At 34.4% G+C, this 19,418-nt stretch overlaps 1 protein-coding gene across 6 annotated transcripts in view; it reads left to right on the top strand.

Moving 5' to 3' along the window:
* mest overlaps positions 1 to 19,418 on the top strand; it is a 41,736-nt gene that overhangs the window by 12,596 nt on the left and 9,722 nt on the right. For 4 of the 6 annotated variants that reach the window (XM_039761378.1, XM_039761377.1, XM_039761375.1 and 1 more), the window contains exons 4-11: positions 3,679 to 3,758; positions 4,603 to 4,680; positions 6,311 to 6,447; positions 9,012 to 9,029; positions 9,153 to 9,211; positions 9,300 to 9,340; positions 9,754 to 9,824; positions 18,702 to 18,803. In XM_039761378.1, the coding sequence (XP_039617312.1) occupies positions 3,679 to 3,758; positions 4,603 to 4,680; positions 6,311 to 6,447; positions 9,012 to 9,029; positions 9,153 to 9,211; positions 9,300 to 9,340; positions 9,754 to 9,824; positions 18,702 to 18,803 (586 nt within the window). The remainder of the gene's footprint in view (positions 1 to 3,678; positions 3,759 to 4,602; positions 4,681 to 6,310; positions 6,448 to 9,011; positions 9,030 to 9,152; positions 9,212 to 9,299; positions 9,341 to 9,753; positions 9,825 to 18,701; positions 18,804 to 19,418) is intronic. The other 2 variants (XM_039761376.1, XM_039761374.1) reach the window with 2 other exon arrangements.

Here is a 19,418-nt window from a genome sequence, read left to right as displayed (position 1 = left end):
TGTGTGTAGAATTCTGAGGAAAAAAATTAATCCATTTTGGAATAAGGCTGTAACATAACAAAATGTGGAAAAAGTAATGCGCTGTGAATACTTTCTGGATGCACTGTAGCTGTGTGTCATCAGCATAGCTATGGTAATTTACATTGTATTTTGAAATAATCTGGCCTAATGGAAGCATGTAAAGTGAAAATAATAATGGTCCCAAAACTGATCTTTACAGTACACCATATAGAATATCATGTATTTTTGATGCACAATTGCCGTTACTAACAAAGAGTGCCCTTCCAGTTATTTAAGATTTACCCGGAAGCCCAAACCACTGGCTAAGGCAATTTATAAGAATATCATGATCTATAGTATCGAATACTGCTTTCAAGTCTAGCAAAACAATTCAAAATATTTTATTTGCATCTACTTTAATTCGCAAATCATTTACTAATTTAACTAGAACTGTTTAAGTACTATGATTTGATCTAAAATCTGACTGATAATTATCAAGAATAAATATTTCATTCAACTAATCACTTAACTACTGAAAATCTGCTTTTTCCAGAATTTTACTGAGAAAAGGCAAATTGGAGATTGGCCTGTAATTGTCTAAGGTAGAACATTCAAGTTTTTTTTTTTTGTCTGTTTTTTTTGAGTAGAGGCTTAATTACAACTGTTTTGAAAGAATCAGGGAAAATCGCAGAATCTAATGAACAGTTTACTATGTCAAAAATATTGTTGATAAGCATATCAGAAACTTACACAAGGGGACTGTTTTAACTGAGTAATTACTATATGAAATTCACATAAACTAATTTTAGCGAAGCAGCCAAGTTCACAATGCTTAGCTTATTTAGATTCAACAATATTTTCTTTGAAGTTTGTTTTATACAAAGTCTAGTATTATCTATGTTTTCTATAAAATATACCACAAAATCTTCACTTTTAGCTTCTGATGCTTTCAGTGCTAATGGAGCTGGGTTTAAAAAGTGATCAACAGTTGAAAAGCAGACTTTTGGATTTACACTGTTGCTATTAATTTTAGAAAAAAAAGTAAGATCTCTCTAGATGAACTGCTTAGTTATGTTTAGCTACAGTTGTGCTTGAAAGTTTGTGAACCCTTTAGAATTTTCTATATTTCTGCATAAATATGACCTAAAACATCATCATCATCAGTCCTAAAAGTAAAGAGAAACCAGTTAAACAAATGAGACAAAAATATTATACTTGGTCATTTATTTATTGAGGAAAATGATTGAATATTACATATTTGTGAGTGGCAAAAGTATGTGAACCTCTAGGATTAGCAGTTAGTTTGAAGGTGAAATTAGAGTCAGGTGTTTTCAATCAATGGGATAACACTCAGGTGTGAGTGGGAACCCTGTGTTATTTAAAGAACAGGGATCTATCAAAGTCTGCTCTTCACAACACATTTGTGGAAGTGTATCATGGCACGAACAAAAGAGATTTCTGAGGACCTCAGAAAAAGAGTTGTTGATGCTCATCAGGCTGGAAAAGGTTACAAAACCATCTCTAAAGAGTTTGGACTCCACCAATCCACAGTCAGAGATATTGTTACCCTCCCAAGAAGTGGTCAACCAACAAAGATCACTCCAAGAGCAAGGCGTGTAATAGTCGGCGAGGTCACAAAGGACCCCAGGGTAATTTAAGCAACTGAAGGCCTGTCTCACATTGGCTAATGTTCATGTCCATGAGTCCACCATCAGGATAACACTGAGCAACAATGGTGTGAATGGCAGGGTTGCAAGGAGAAAGCCACTGCTCTCCAAATAAAACATTGCTGCTCGTCTGCAGTTTGCTAAAGATCACGTGGACAAACCAGAAGACTTTTGGAAGAATGTTTTGTGGACGGATGTCACCAAAATAGAACTTTTTGGTTTAAATGAAAAGCATTATGTTTGGAGAAAGGAAAACACTGCATTCCAGCATAAGAACCTTATCCCATCTGTGAAACATGGTGGTGTTAGTATCATGGTTTGGGCCTGTTTTGCTGCATCTGGGCCAGGACGACTTGCATTCATTGATGGAACAATGAATTCTGAATTATATCAGAGAATTCTAAAGGAAAATGTCAGGACATCTGTCCATGAACTGAACCTCAAGGGAAGGTGGGTCATGCAGCAAGGCAACGACCCAAAGCACACAAGTCGTTCTACCAAAGAATGGTTAAAGAAGAATAAAGTTAATCTTTTTGAATGGCCAAGTCAAATTTCTGACCTTAATCCAATCGAAATGTTGTGGGAGGACCTGAAGTGAGCAGTTAATGTGAGGAAACCCACCAACATCCCAGAGTTGAAGCTGTTCTGTGCGGAGGAATGGGCTAAAATTCCTCCAAGCCAGTGTGCAGGAATGATCAAATTACCGGAAACGTTTAGTTCAAGTTATTGCTGCAAAGGGGGCGTCACACCAGATACTGAAAGCAAAGGTTCACATACTTTTGCCACTCACAAATATGTAATATTCTATCATTTTCCTTAATAAATAAATGACCAAGTATAATATTTTTGTCTCATTTGTTTAACTCGTTTCTCTTTATTTGCTTTTAGGACTTTAGTGAAAATCTGATGATGTTTTAGGTCATATGTATGCAGAAATATAGAAAATTCTAAAGGGTTCACAAACTTTCAAGCATAACTGTATATGAACTTTTAGGATTTCATAATGGACCGTTCGTTTAGGCTTTCTCTATTGATGTTCTGCCCTCCGGTACTCCCTTTTAGGTTTACGGACTGTCTGTTTTCCACAGTACTACGACCGTAAATAACTTCTTAACATGTTTTTTGGGTGCTACCAGGTTTGCCACAACATTAAATCTCATTTTCCCCAAATATGTGAAAGCCAGCATTCTGTCCTCTGTAATGATTCAACTGCATTACATCTTCTGTACATTATCCACAGTTCTGTTTAGTTTAGTATGATCTATATATTTAACCTGCTGGTTATTTATTTTCTTACCATGATAATTAATGTATATTAAAACAGCGCTGAACCCTCAAAAACAACTATAACATCACCAAATTTACAAGGTATTCCTTATACCATATCCCTTTACTTCTTGTATTTAAGACAATTTTGTACCCATCTGCACACTTCAGCTTGAATTCTTTCAGTTTGATCCCTAGAATCTCATGTAGGACCATATTAAACGCCTTTTGAAAATCAACATAAATGACCATATGGTTTGGTTGCTTTTTATAATTCCCGTACATAAGTGAAACAGTATCCCTGTCTTAACACCTGCTGACTAATATACCTGTTTTTGTCATGTAATGCTGAGGTTTTACTTAATGTTTGTTTCCACTAATTTACTCATGATGCTTGTTAAGTTAACTGGCCTATACTTAATTTGATCAGCCGGATCACCTTTTTACGTAACATTTGGTAACTTCTGAACTTTTGCAATTTCCATAGTGCATGGTGATTTTTGAAAAATGACATCAAGTGTTTTTTATACACTTTATGTACTCACTGACCTCCTTAAGCACTTTAGAGTAAATGGTAGTCTGGTCCTTGCTCGAGTTCACCATTTTTAATATAAACAATACTGTCTGCACGATATCCAAACCGCTGAGTACCTTCTTTAGTGGGTTTTTTTTCACACATTAAAGCTCAAGTGCAGATATTATTTTGTGTAGTTTACAAAAATCAGTAAGAGATTATTTTATTTAGATTCTCCAGGTGCAGTTGGAAGTTCTGATGCAGTATTACTTTTACATGGTTTTCCAACTTCAAGTTATGACTGGTTCAAGGTAAGCTCTTGACTGACTCTACTTAATATTGCACTATTTGCTGTTTAACATTTACTCAGATATTTGCCATTTTTTGCATCCATCCATTCATTTTTAACCTGTGTAACCGTATAAGATTTCTAGAGCATGGATGCATATTCTCTAAGTGCAAGGTCGGAATAAACCTTAGACAGATAGACAGTTCATATCAATTGCAGGAAACATTCACGTGCACATATGGGGCTTATTCAGAGTTTTTAGTTAAATTAATATGCACATCTTAGGACATGTGGGAGGAAAAATAGTTTCAGTAGAAAAACTTTGTAAGCATGGTTACAGCATGCAAATTGCATGTATTCAGGATTCAAATGTTGAAGTCTAGAGGCTAGTCAGCTTCTGTGCCAGTGAGCCAGTTACTTTTTTTAAAAATAATGTACAGTTAATCTGGTTCTTTCTTTTAATAAATTGTTTCCACTGTTGGATGTTGTATCTACAGAAGTATGGGAAGACCCAGTCCTGGTCAGGACAACAGACTGGTGTATAGCATACACCCATGCTGACTGATAATAGGTCAGCATAAAAACATCAGTCAATCTAACCTGAACATTTCTGAGATGTGGGAAGAAGCACAAAATCTTCACACAAACAGGGAGAATATGTAAACTACATATAAGCAGTGCCTAGCACAGATATTGAGCCTAGGCCTCTGCGGCTGTGAAAAAGCTCACTAATCAATGTCACACTGAATAAAAGTAATGAATATAAGCCAAAGTTTTACATTAAAATTGTATTTTTAAAGCAGGCAACAGAGCAATACTAGAATTGATCAGGAGCTTTCATTTATGTTTTTTTTTCTTCTTTTTAGGTATGGGATGGTCTGATCCAGAGATTTAATAGAGTCATTGCACTGGATTTCCTTGGCTTTGGTTTTAGTGATAAGCCTGTATGTTTTAATTTCAGAATGTTTTTGTTCTTTCAAAGTATTGCTTTTATTCTTGATTCTTACAAGTTGGAATTAAGCTGAATCACTTTAATATTTCTGCTTTAATGCTTCTTGCAATCTTTTATTTTGGTATTTTTATTTAGAAACATATATGTTGAACTAAAACAAATAATATTTTGCACAAAATAATACATATTTTGATGCTCCTGGATACAGGAATCAATGGCGATTCTGAATTCTTCACGTATTTCAGGTCATTTGCTATCATTTATCCTACTTAGGTTACCTAACTAAGGTTAATCATAATACCTGTGCTTTTGTTTACATGAACCTAACTTTCACAGTTCTTTTCCCGTCTCTCTGTTGTGCTTCACCTGTTTTGCAAATAGCTTATCTCTCTCACTCCAGCATAATGTTCAGTATGCTAACAGGTCCATATAGTGAATGAGCTTCAAAACCCTCTGTGTCCAACCTGTTGACTTCTATACCTACTAAAACTGTCCCAGATTAGTCCTTCATACTTCAAAGGCTTCCTCCGTACAGTGTCCCAAGAATAAAGGAAGTTTCAGTAAACTTACCTGTCTGATTGTCTGTGAAACTAATAAAATATCTGGGCGCAAGGGTGGTGCTTAGAATGTGCTAGAGATATCTGAGCAGTCATTTCAGATACATCAACCATTGCCAGATTCTGTCAAATGCTAATCTATCTAGCAATAGTTTTACTCAGTTCAGCTAGGTCTTACAAAAGCAGTAGATTGTATGGGAGATTGCATCTACTTTGCTCTATTCCTGAACTAACATTTTCTTTAGTGGCCTTCAGGATGTGTGGTCTAACACTCAAATACAGCAACATGATGTGGTCCAAATAATGATATTTACAGTTATATTCTAGGTGGTATCTATTTCTTGTTAGCAAGTTTATAGCCAGGCCCGTTGCCTTCTCACATATGAACAACATGATGGGGGACATGTAAATAAATATAAATGATTGCTGACTTAAACTGAGTTTTAGAAAAATATGTTATTATCTTTAAATTTAACATAATATGTATTTTAGATTCAATTTAATGCTTGTGTGTTTCTATACTTACACAGAAAATAAACTAACAAAGTAAAATATTTTAAAAGATTAATACCTTCTGTACAGCTATAGCAGTACCCAAAAGTACAAAGTTTATGCATTCAATGGAGCAGTATCAAAAGTTGCTTCTAAATAGACCTCTGTCATAAACAAAAAATAAGTTATTTTTTCCTTCTACAGTATTATTGCATATCAGAATGTGTCCAAGATGACTGTGGTTCTTGATCATCTTACCTGCATTCTGAGATAGCATACTATTAAAATATTCTGCAAAGTCTGTTCCAGTAATTGCCTGGGATGTTTTCACCACCCTCTATTATAACTTGCTATCAGAATTTATTTGATTACCATATTACTGTGATGGCACAAAGCCCATATGAACCATCTTATCCTATGCAGTTTACATTTTTTAATAATAGAATTTTAAAGTTTTTTAGTTTTATATTTGAAGCTAGAAGGTATTTATGTTGGGTTTCACTTAATTTATGAAGAATGCAATAAATTACTTTGAAGTTATTAATGCATATATTTTTTTGTGATTTGTTATAGAGGCCGCATCGTTATTCAATATTTGAGCAAGCAAACATTGTGGAAAGCCTGATTGATCACTTAGGCCTGAGAAACCAAAAAATAAATATTCTTTCTCATGATTATGGAGATACAGTTGCACTGGAATTACTCTTCAGGTACTGTGTCAATTGATTTTGAAGATCTTTTTTTTAATCAGTTGATATGAAAACTAATCAGAAATCAGTGTGTTCTTTTGGTTTTCCCTCTGTGAGGGGTTGATCTGATTAAGAAGTTTACTGATAATGACTTTCATGGCTAATTCAGATCAGTATTACTCTTCTTTATATTTTACACCCAGGGACTATAAATAACATTTTCTTGTGGATAGCTCAAACTAAGCCAATTAGTATTTGAAATAAAGAGCAGTTAGGTATAGCCATTGTTGAAAAGAACTTTCTGCTTGAATCGTCACCTAGAAACTGTGTGATACAAAGCGATTAAGTTTAGAGATGGTCCTTTGAGACCATGAGCGAAAAAAACAGAAATAGGAAGGGGAAGCCATAGTCAGTTAATCAGATGTAACACAGAAGAGAAATTACAATTGCAAAACATAGTGGGGAAGGCAGACATTTATCTCAAAGGTGTGCATTGCATTTGTAGACTTTAGGTAACAGGAATGATAGTTGTTGTTTCCATTACCTACTGTTTAAAATAAATACCAGTTGGTCTCCATGTTAAAGTTACAATTATTTCAGTATACTGTATGCTGTATTCCTTGCTTACCACAGTACTACCAGACAATGGATATTTCATTACCTTATTGTTGCTTAGTAAGATAGATAGATACTTTATTAATCCCCAAGGGGAAATTCACATACTCCAGCAGCAGCATACTGATGAAAACATTACTGATAAAAACAATATGATGCTGAGGGACTATAGCGAGAGTCAAAGTCCCCTTAGGAAATGTACAGCGAAATTCCGTTACACTCTCTTAAGACCACAAGGCTTTCCTTTACAGTGTTCTTTATATGTAATATTTTTGTAAATGTGAAGATTGTTTCCCCCATAACATTTTTGGACCTTTCTTTTAGAATGCCATGAATGTTGTTGATCTAAAAATGTTTCCTGAATGTAAGACATTCAGAGTCGCATATAGTCATGCAGCGGCTAAAGTGTCATTGTAACCAGGCAATGTTGTATGAAGGTGATTTTTTGTTTTGTTTTTGGAAACAATGGAGAAATATTTCTTGAATATTATTCATTATCTTTGTTTATGTCATTACATTTTGTTGAAGGAAACATGTTAACTAAAGACGTTTTTCAAGAGCACATACATTTTGATGAATGGTAGGGCAGGGCAACAGAAGTCCTTACTATAGTGAAATTGTTGAGAACAACTGAAGTGCACAACTTTTACTACAAAAGTATAAAGCCTTTGACTAAAACGAACAGGTTATGAAACTTACCCCTCTTCAATGTTGTTGCTGGGCTGATTCTGTTAATGAACATTTTTGCAAATAGCACTTGATTAACTGTATTTAGTTTCTTCTTTAATGAGAAACTATTTTTGTACAGAACCAAAAGAATGCTTTTTAACTTTGAAGTGTGGATTTTATGATTAGGGGTTCTTTGTGATTTAAAAAATGACAAAATATTGCCAAAATGAGGATGCTGCTTAAGGTGCTGAGTCTAATCACAGTCATAGAGTAATGTAATCATTGAGCAACTTCCATACATGGAATATTTGTTGTCTGTTGTAAATATCGTACATACAATAGCAAGCAAAATTATTAAAACATACTTTGCCTAGAATGCTATGAGAGGGTAAGCCAATACGTTTAGAAAGTAAAATGCAGGTTATAAAGAGAGACTTTGGAGAAAGCAAATGCCATGTAACAGAATCATTGGGTTTACCATCCGGCCATGACAACAGATATCAACTTCATTAATTGAGGTGTAAACTGTGTACTTCACAGAACTCTACATAATGTTTGTGCACAAGCAATAAAAACAGATAATTCTCTTTAAAATTTATATTAAAATAAATAGTATTAAAAAGACTATGAGGGATATACTTGGGGGGGGGGATGGGGTAACTTCAAAGCAAAATACAAGGTGGAAGCTCAAGCAAAAACAAAAATGTCTTTCAGTCAGTCAGTTCTACAAAAAAAAAAGGAGAAAAGCTTCTAAGGCACCATTTTGGAAATAAATTATTCTTTACAGTATAAACACTCGGTGATGAAATGCAGCTCTGACAAAACTTACTTTTTATTAGAAAAGAGATATAGTGTATGAGAAAAATTTCAAAATGATGAGTGACAAGTGAAATGTGATGAGAGACAAGGAATGAGTGACTAATGAACAAGTGACAAAGTATATTTGACATGAAATAATTGGGATGGTGATGAAGGAAGAACTAAAAAATGTGCACTGTAACAGATACTGTAACAAACTTTTGCTATTTAGTTTATGCGATTTAGCATACAGTGTATGCTTTTCACGGCATCACGGTATGCATTTCAGTTTGTGTTTGCATTTTGTAATAAGTATATACAGTTAAGAATTTACTTCTTTATGGCTTCTCACACACAGCTCAACCATAAATAGATAAATGACACCATAAATGTAAATGAAACACTTTTCCTTTAAGAGAAGTAGTGTTTATGGCATTCTGGAACACAAGTATATATTTTAACATACTGGACAGTAAAATACTTCATTTTTTTCTGTACTGCAGCATGAGACTGTTGATACAGTAAGTATTCTTTCCACACCAGTGGTTCAGAAAATTCCAAATTAAGCTTTTTCATATTTTGCAATGAATCTCTTCTTCAACTGTTTAACCATTTGTTCTAGTTTGAGAATTTTTGTTTTCCAGGGTTGACCACAATTCATCAAGCCACTTAATGATTAAAAGCCTGTGCTTGTCAAACGGAGGTAAAATGTTTTCTGAATTAATATATATGATTGTAAATTTGTAGTTAAAATATTGTATGTTGCAATAATTTAAGATATTCTGTTCTAGGTATTTTTCCTGAAACTCATTATCCCAGATTCTTACAAAAGGTTTGTTTTTTTTTTTTTTTGTATTTTTTCCTTTTAAAGCACTGCAGTAAGTTATAGAGCCATACAGTTTGAAATGAGTTAGGGTTTAAGAGCTCAGTGTTAATAAAATCAAATCCTACAGTAGGTTGTCAGGAATTCTGGTTTAGCCAACAGTGACGAAGTGTACTTTGACTGAGTTGGTTAAAACCTTATCCAATGCCTAAAGCCATATTTCTGGTCACTGTTTTATAATATTTGTACTGTCTTATGAATCATCTCTACCAGTACCTAGTCAAGTCACATTTTTGTATGAAAATGATTCTATTTTAGTACTATACATTATAGCTAATATTATTTACTTTGTAAAATAAAAAAAATCAAGAACTATACCAATATGTGACCATATAATTTCTTTCTTTTTATCTTTTTAACAGCTTCTCAAAGATAGTGGTTTTCTCTCTCCTTTATTAACCAGGCTTATGAATTTTGTCCTTTTCAAAAAAGGGTGAGTGTTCGTAAAGTTTTAAGATGTACTGTTTATAGATAGATAGATAGATAGATAGATAGATTTATTAGAAACTAACAAATGATAAGCAATAAGAAATGTTCTTGGTCTATCTGATTTTTGTGCAGAAGGGAAATGAAAAGTAAACAAATTGAATAAATACAGCGTAATAGAATAAGCTCTTCTTTGCTCATTAACTTTTAATAGGTTAAACAATCAGTGTCAATAACTAAAATCTTTTAAAAAGTGCAGTCCATTTATTGGTTCATTGTAATGTGAATAAAAATTCTGTTTCTGCTGTCTAAAATTATAAACATCCTTTTCACTTAGTTTTAGAGCCAATGCCTTCAATTAGTAATGGATTATTTTCTTTCCCTTTGATCCCATTGTATTTTCCAAATAATTGCTAAATGAACAGGTTAAACTAAGGCTACATCCACACTATCACATTTTCATTTAAAAACAGAGTTCTTAAAAATGTTAAAGCAACACTTTTTTAAAAAAAAGTGCTTAACTCTATGTTCATTGACAAGATTATTGATTATAAGCTTTCCACAGAAATTGGAACCACGTCTTATTCCAAACAACGTTTGTAAAACTAACTGAATAGAGGAAATAAATAAGTGCGTACATCTGTATTTTTGCTTTAATACATTGTGCTTCCATGTTTTTCTCTGTCTTGTAATATTGTATTTTCATCTGCATTCTACACACTACTACTTCGTTAAACACCTTCTTATTAATTTTGCTGCGGAATGCATGCCGTATTACTGAGCGCTTTAAGTATTAAACATTGATTAGAGGCTGTCAACTGAGCTTTTTTACAATATGATTTTCATGGGGCTCTGAAATCTCCAGTACAATGTCAGTGCCACCGACCTATGGGATTTATCGTAAACTATAGCGATTTGTAAGTAAGATGGGGTAGTGATGGCAGAAGGTGAAAATGTAGATTAATATATTCCTTTTTAAATCAAAATGCATAAGTATGAATGGGGCCTAAGTGGAGATTTCAAATTTATAGAGTGCCTACTTTTTCTTGCTTTGAATAGAGCTATAAAAAATTTGAATGTAATTGGTTTGGTGTTGTCGAGTTGTGAAGTGATTGCTGAGTTTCCAGGATGTCTTCTATGATTTTAGTTCTTTTAATCCTGCTGTTTACAGTCCTCAAATTCAGGTTTTGTCTGAATGATGAGCACACACATGGGGTTTAATCTGTAAGCACTTTGAGCTACATTTTTTTTGTATGAATATGTGCTATATAAATAAATGTTGATGGATTGATTGATTCTGTAGCAAAGGGAGTCGAGATGACAATTTTGGAGTCCCTATGAAGCAGGCAGCATCCTGAAAAATCCCAAGATTATGCACATGTGCCGATAAGCACATAAGCACATAGTGGTATATAAAAAAAAAAAAAAATCATTGTTATTTTGCAGAAAAACTTTCTGCTGCTGTTGGTGTTATATCACACAAGCGCATGAAACTGTCATCTAGTGACAACTGGTGAGGAAGGGGTTATCATGCACAGCGATATTCAACTCCAAAGAATATAACATACATTGTTTTCATTTAAATTTAATACTGAATGTGATGAGGGGAAATTGAATCTAATCAGTTTAGGATCACTGGAAGCCAGTGATTATTGCAGCAGCACTGGGTGGAAGGCGGGATGCAAGTGTGAGCATGGTGCAGCAATCATTTTCAGAGCTCAGTCGCACAGACAAGCAGAAGAGACTGCGCTGTATTCAATCTAGTAGCAGAAATTTATTAATAAAGTATCTGTTTAGTTTTTATCCAGTTATTTGCTGAAGATATTTTGAAACAATGCTACCTGGTGGTGCAGCAGCCAGTGCTAACCCAAGGGTTCAGATTGGAAATAAATAAAGGGGATGGATGTAATTTACTCCATGAAGGACTAAACCTATTTTCTTAATTGAGAAGTATCAATAACACATTTTAAGTATTTATTGTTAGAGCAGGTAATAATACTTAGTTCATCACGCTCAATAATACCAATCAATCCAGAAATGCATGGGCATATGCAAATTCCATATGGCACTGTGAGGAAGATGTCTGCACTTTACGCTGCCGATTTAACCTGATTAAAACTAAATGTATACCTATAACTTTTGCTTCAATTCAAGTCACTTGATTGCAAGCTACCTACTTTAATCTGTCCCTCAATAGCTGTCGCCAGAAGACTGATGCATACATCTAGATTGACTGAGCTGCTTCCCTCTTGGCTCATCCAGTTAGAAGACAATAAGTTCTTGTAAAAATGTTTCAGAAACACTCTGTTTTCTTTTATCATCATTTTGTTGCCATTGATTTCAGTGGAACATCTATTTGACTGAAAATGCTCAGAACTGTTGCATGCATGGATTCTGCTAAAATCGGAATAGTGTTATTGAAAACAGTGGCAAATACCTTTACAAGCGGTTTAGGAGTGTTCTGGTCTAACGCTAAAATGGTAGAAAAATGCCTAGGTGTGTGGCCCTAACTGTTTGTTAATTAATTTTAACTGAATGACTTTGTAAAGCTTAAAGCCACTAACTAGGATGGCCACTATAGTACCAAATGACTTTTGCTAGTTTATTCGATATAGTCCTTGAGTTTACTCTGGCATAGTCCATGTGTAATAAATATTTTATGTTGTGTGTATTTGTTTTAATATTACAACAAGTACTGGAACTAAAAATGCATACTAAGAATTAGCTGTATGAAAGAACAATAAGATGCTGGTCATCTCAGCATCTTAAACCTTCCTTTCTTACAGCTGTCTGTACCACTCAATAGAAAGTGCCACCTTGGTTGTTGTAACTGCAAAGAAGGTGCCAAATAACATGGAATGGGGTATTAAGTGAAGACATGAGTTGAATAGAATAATTAAAAAAAAAAATAGAGCAGAATATTTATTTACCGCTTTTATTCTGCTTGTTGCTTTGCACTCTCCTCTACCATAATCTGTCATCTATGGGGGAAGAGCGAAAGCTTTAGATTTGTCAAAACTTTCTATCTTTGGTTTTCGACAGATGTTGACATTTTAGGGTCCCATGATACCGAAAACATTGATATTTCAATGATGGGTTTGTGTGTGTGTCTGTGCCTGTGCATTACAGTTTCTTGAAGATGGTCTAGAGCTAAAATAACTGGATGGAAAAATACCAGACTTGAAACTTTTATGAGATGTCAATGTGCTGATTAGTTTTTGAGCCAAATCATGCAAGAGAAAGAGGCACTCTAGAAGAACCCTGAAATACTGTAATTCTGAAATTAATTATGAATTCTTCTCGTCAATTGCTATCCTATTTTATGATCAGAAAGATCAGCATCAGAGTGGTAAATAATTACTGAAATGTTATAGAATAGTTTGGGTAACTTGGTTCATAGGACGCAAAGCCTACTGACGCTCACATCCGAATTTTGTAATATAGGACCTTCAAATAGCTGAAGAGTAGTGAGTATATAAATAAAAACCTTTGTTTTGCACCAATATCAGCTAAATAAAATGTAAACAAAAATTAGATATTTTAAATATTTTCCAAAAAAACAGATTTTATATTATAACCAATACTTTTTATGATGCACAACCCTTTAAATCCATTTTTCCTTTCTACCCCAATCTCTCATCTTTGTACCAAGTTCAGATTTCATATCCCATAGCTTTGCAAAGTTAGATTGTTTGGCACAAGGTGTTCCCCTTTTTGGAAAAACAAATGTTTTGCATCTAAACAACAACAATAATAATAGTAAAAATAAGTTGCATTTATAGAGCACCTTTCACAAACCCAAGGTCGCTTTACATACATAGTAAAAAAAAAATCTCTCACAAAAAAAACAATCTCTCAAAAGAAGTATTGCAGCTAAATTTTTAATTTTTTAGAAAAAATATTTATATTTAGCTATTTATATACATACACTATATATCACTGTGAAGCAACAACTAAACATGTTGTAACTATGTATGTATAATTACATACTCATCCAAACCTTTACTTTTAAAATTATATTTGAAGCAATTTCTGTTTACCACTAGACACAGAGAAACCTTACGTTTTATACAATAGATGGTGCTGCAATTCGCACCTTCCTCTGCCTTCTGTTGCAGTTGCCCCATAAAGGTTTAGTGTGTTTTTATTTATGTATTTTTTTGTTATTGTTGCTGCTTTTTTTGCATTTCACATCTGAAATAAACTAAGTACTGTACATACTTGCATTTCCAAGTTCTTCCAGTTCTGAGTCATGGGGTGGCGGCAATACCTTTTCTGGCAACCTAGGACCACAGAGCTAGCAACATTTACATATACCATTCACATAGGGGCCGATATTGAATGTCTACTCGACCTAAACATCACATTTTTGGCATGAAAGTTAAAGTTGGCAGGTTGTATTTCAGTAACATTCAAGTGTGGGCTGGGGGAATACAAATGGGTACATAGCTGTTACTCTTAAATTAAAAATAGAAGAGCACTGCTCAGAAAGCTAACATATGTAAAACGTGCAGCACACAGGTATGGGAATGATAATTGAACACATGACACTTGAAATGTGCCTCACAAATTTCAATGTTATACAGTACTATGAGCAATACTTATAAAACAAACATAGCATTGAGTCCTTGAGCAAATGTATCATTCTCAATTGAGTCAAAACACCTAAACCATTCACACAATGTCCAGTCAAGCTAAAAAACATATTTTTGACATGCAAGTCAAAAACTGGCATACTCAGAAACACTGGAATGGAACAGACGCATTCGATTGAAGGGTTGGTGGGTGAAATTTGAAACTGTGAGTAGCAGTGTGGCTTAATACAAATACATTTGATTGAACACTGTTCATCTTTGAAAGTTCATACAACTAGTGACATTCGATCAAGGCGGTAGGGTTAGAGACACCACGTGAAACTTTGAGAAGTTAGATCGTAACGGTACCTCACTTATATGCTAAGAAGTTGGAACTAGAAGAACATTACTCAGAAAACTAACATTGGGGACAAATGCAGCTGATAGATTCCAGATACGGTAATTGTACCAATGAACTTTAAAATTGCACACCGCGACGCTTTAAAGTTAAACTAAGCAGTACTTACAAGTCCAAGTATATAGCATTGATCCTTTCAAGAAATGTGTCATTCTCAATAGAGTCAAAACTGTAACTCAGGGACATCATATTCCATATCACTAGCATTCTGCAAATGTTCTAGGACTTCCTCAACCATATATTTTCATTTTTGAAGAAGACATTTCCCTAGTACAAACTGCAGGTCAACCAAACAATGCTAAAGTACATTGCTAAAGTACTATGACAAGCTTTTCCGTAAAGTTGAGTGGTTGCACAACCAATATAGTTCCTGCCATTTGTGCATAGCTGTGACATGTAGTATGCATGACCAATCATAGACAACCATACATAACTGAAATGCTCTGAACCTCGGCTATCCAATGATAATGAGCCTTTAACTGTATGTGGCTCGGCATTGGTAGGGTGTGTGAATAAAGCAGATTTAGTCAGCTGTGATGCACTGTTTCCCTGGTATATACAGTACATGAGCAAATTATATATTTTAGTAGTGAAAGAGAGTAGACAACATTGACACTTCGATTTATTTGAATGAAAACTTCAGTTTTAAAATACCAGTTATTGCTTTTGATTGAACTGTGAGTTTATTACAACTTGCACAAACAACTTAGGAACATGCTCTATCTCTAAGTGGTTAAAGTAATTAATAAACCTAAATCTCTTAATGATAGCTTCATTTTTCTCTCTTCCTTTTCATATGCTTACCTTCTACACATCCATTTAAATTTTTTCTCTGTATTTTCTTTTTTTATCTTCATCAGTCCTTTGAATAATTCTGGCAGAAACATTTTTAAATCCTTCTCAGTCTTCTGGCATATTGTATGTGTTCATTGAACCTTAAATAGCTATTATTAAGCTAAATAGATAGACCAGACTAATATCTATCTATGTGTAGTTTCTACTTAATAATATTATTCACAGTTCTCTTTTTTAAACAATTGCTGAAGAAACGGTGGTAAAAACAGTGTAGAATCATTCCCTTCCCTTAATCACAATTCAGTACATTTTCTTTGTTTTGAGACTTCAAAATTGTTGATAAAGGCTTAATGAAAATTTTTATCAAGTAAAAAGGGAAAACTTTGTTTTATGGGATTTCCTTAATGACATCTGCGGAGTTCTAACCATGGACTCCAACACAAATTCATTGAGTGTGCTAGATCCCCAAACTACCTAATTTGTTTTTTTTTTTTTGAACAACATGCGTGCTTGGAGCTCTTATTGTTCAGTAGACCAGCAGAGCAACCAGTTCCAGATATATGGCATTGTAATCAGATCTTTAGGTCTAAAGTTCTAAGCATATCGGGCCCATATCCTTATCCTTGGCCACTGCAACTGCTTATCATAAGGCATAATTCATTACTTTTTTGACTCTGATGTGGCAGAGATTTTGTAGGAGATGTAGTGTGCTTCATATGATAGGAAGTCTTAACAAAGATATTAAAATACACAATAACATGAAAAATGTAAAGCAAATAAAAAATGAACAGAATAATGGGTGGAGCAGATGTTTCAAGCATACTTGCCTGACAGATGGGCAGGGGCCAACCCCACTGCATATGTGACAGCAGTAGTTTTCCCTTCTGGGTGTAATGGTAGAAACCATTTTTGTGTGAGAACTTTTTGAGAAACCTTTTATTTAAATAACAGAGTGAACAATATGTTTGGTCATTTTATATTTCATTGCCTTTTCTCTAAAGAAGGCTGTGTAGCACAGCATTGGTATACAGTATAGTAAAGGGTCTTTTGGTCAGAGCCGTGAGAAAACAAGGTATAACGTGTCAAGGATGAATGTTTTAAAGCTGAAGGAGTAAAATTTGAGATGTAAATATGTTTCAAGCAATAACTGTCAAACTTGTGTAGTTTTAATATGAATGGAGGGAGCAATGCAATGATTTGGAAAGTAAGTGTATTTGACAATAAAGACAGGATCCACTGGCTGTGTGTGCCTTAATATTTTGATAAACTTTTAATGGGGGTGCCTTTGAAAGAATGCTGGAGAAAACAGTGAAAGGTTAGGATAAACTATAAGAAATGCAGTTTGGTTTCCTACCTATGAAAGAACAACTGAGACCATTGGAGTGGTGAGACAAATTAATTAAAAGCACTAGGAAGAAAAAGTAAAAGAAGCATTTTCTCCATTTATATATTTGGAATATTTTCAGTGTAACATGAAGCAGTGAGATGAGAACTGACGAAGTGACCTAGGGATGATCAAATAATGTCACAGAGGCAAGCAAACAAACAAGCAAAGCACTTTTTGGTGGTGATTATGACAAGATACATGGATTGTTAGTTTTCAGATGAAGGCAGGAACTTTACTGTGGATCTACTCTGGCTTCTCAGTGAGTTAGAATTCATGATAGAAATGGTAGTGATTACTGTGGCAGCTCCATTGTGCCATTGACTTTGTGATGATGAAAAGTGACAAAAGGGCCAAAGTGTTGGAGGTAGAAAGTGAGTTGGTTTGGATGCAGTGGGTACTAGGTATGTGGTTATAAAACACATTCAGTGAGTGCTTTCAGGGTATAGGCTGCCAGTAGTGGGCTCATAAAGTATATATTGCTGTGAAGGGTAGACTTTAGGTAGTCAGTGTGTTGGGGAGATTACTGATTTATGTATGTGTTAAGCAAACAAGTCTCTGGTGTTTGAAGCAAAAGTTTCTGAATATTATAAGAAGTTAAGTGAGATATTAGAGTAAAGCATGGCCAATTAAGACATGCTGTGTTAGGAATGAGGTGGATAAATATGAGTGTAGATATGAGGAAGGACTGATGTAGTAGATCTGTTCAATGACAGAGTGAAAATGTGCACTTTAATTGAGATGCAAGCAATAGTGAGCTATGTGAAAAAATTGTTGCTAATCTCTGGTTGTTCTTAAGCCGACACAAAAGTAAAGGACCAACAATCCAGTGTAATTAAGCCAAGATAATAGCAGTAATTTGTTATGATGTTGTTCTGCCTTTCCATTGTTGTTGTAGTACTACTACTTCTTACATGTACAGAGTACATTGATCTGACATTTAGGTTTCCTAGAACTACTCAATCAGCCAGTCTTTATATTGCTTATCTTGACATTATGCAACATCCCAAAGCAGTTTACAAACTTAAAAAGAGTTCTGTACAAACCCCTTCATGTAACCCTTTTTCAGAATCATATTTAATGAAATGTACATGGAATTGGTAGTGATAGTTAGTTTTCTGTGGCATTATCAAAGAGAAACGTAAATTAACTTGTGTTCATCAAACATATGTGGAGTGTTGCATCTTGTGCCATCGTAGCAGCCTTTCTGGTCTGCTTAAATGTTTTCAGTGCAATAAAAAAAATTTCCAGGTTTGAATTATCAAAATGTTTCTTTGAGGGTAGCACAGTGGCTGTCCTCCCTATGTGGGGTTTGCATGTTGCAAATGTCTACATGTCCCTGGGTCTGTGTGAGTTTCCTCTGGGTGCTCTGGTTTCCTCCCACAGTCCAAAGATTTGCAGGTTAGGTGAATTGGTTATGCTAAATTGGCTTTAGTGTATGCTTGTGTTTGCATGTTCACCCTGCAATAGACTGGGGCACTGTTCAGAGGATTGTTCCTGTCTTGCACTTGCTGAGATAGGCTGCAGCTTTGCCTACTCAACCCTATAAAGTGGGCCAGATGCATGGATGGATGAAAAATGCTTCTGTAATCATGGCAAAAGTTAAAATAGACTTTTTAATCAACAGATCCTCTTTTGTATTTATAGTATAGATGACAGAAAAGTAAAATAATGTTAATATCTTCTGATATAATTTATGTTTTAACACTTTAGGATTGGTGCTGTATTTGGTCCCTACACACAACCTACAGATGAGGACTTCTGGGATATGTGGACAGGGATTCGAGTCAATGATGGAAACCTTGTAATGGACAGGTAAACTGTTAAAGTGATTAACCATTCTTGAGTCCCAGTATAATGGAATATAGCAAATGCAACCTTGTACGTGGAAAGCCAATAGTAGTGGCTGATTCAAGTAAGCTTTTACTCAATATAAAATAACATTGTTTTTGATTAGGTCATTTCCCAATATCTACAGCACCTTCCTCCATAAAGAATTACCTGAAGTTATCATTTAGCTGGAAGTAAAGACCACATAATGTGTTACAGTAATGCTACTACTGTATAAAGTATAGGATAACAGAACTTGTGTGAGCAGCATTGGCATGGTTATAGAAAGATTGATGACTATTTCTGGATTCTTTGTGTGCTTATTAAAATGTCTTATCTATGGACACTGTTCTCTTTAAGTAAGTTGAGGAAAGGTTATGCTTGTTTGATTAAGAATGTTTCTTTCAAATAAACATGAGAAATGTAAGTGATAAATAAAATAGACTTGCTAGTAGGCTTATTGTATACTAACTCCAAAAGATTAAAGTCACAGAATTAAAATACTGATTACCCTTTATGGTCCACGTGACTGTTTACATATTGTTATTGATACAAAGTATAAAATTATGCATTTTGAAGGTTTGTTATACACTTTCAGTT

This window comes from Polypterus senegalus, chromosome 8, assembly GCF_016835505.1.
Source record: "Polypterus senegalus isolate Bchr_013 chromosome 8, ASM1683550v1, whole genome shotgun sequence".
Taxonomy (NCBI): Eukaryota; Metazoa; Chordata; class Cladistia; order Polypteriformes; family Polypteridae; genus Polypterus; species Polypterus senegalus.
This window is presented reverse-complemented; position numbering and strand designations above follow the sequence as displayed.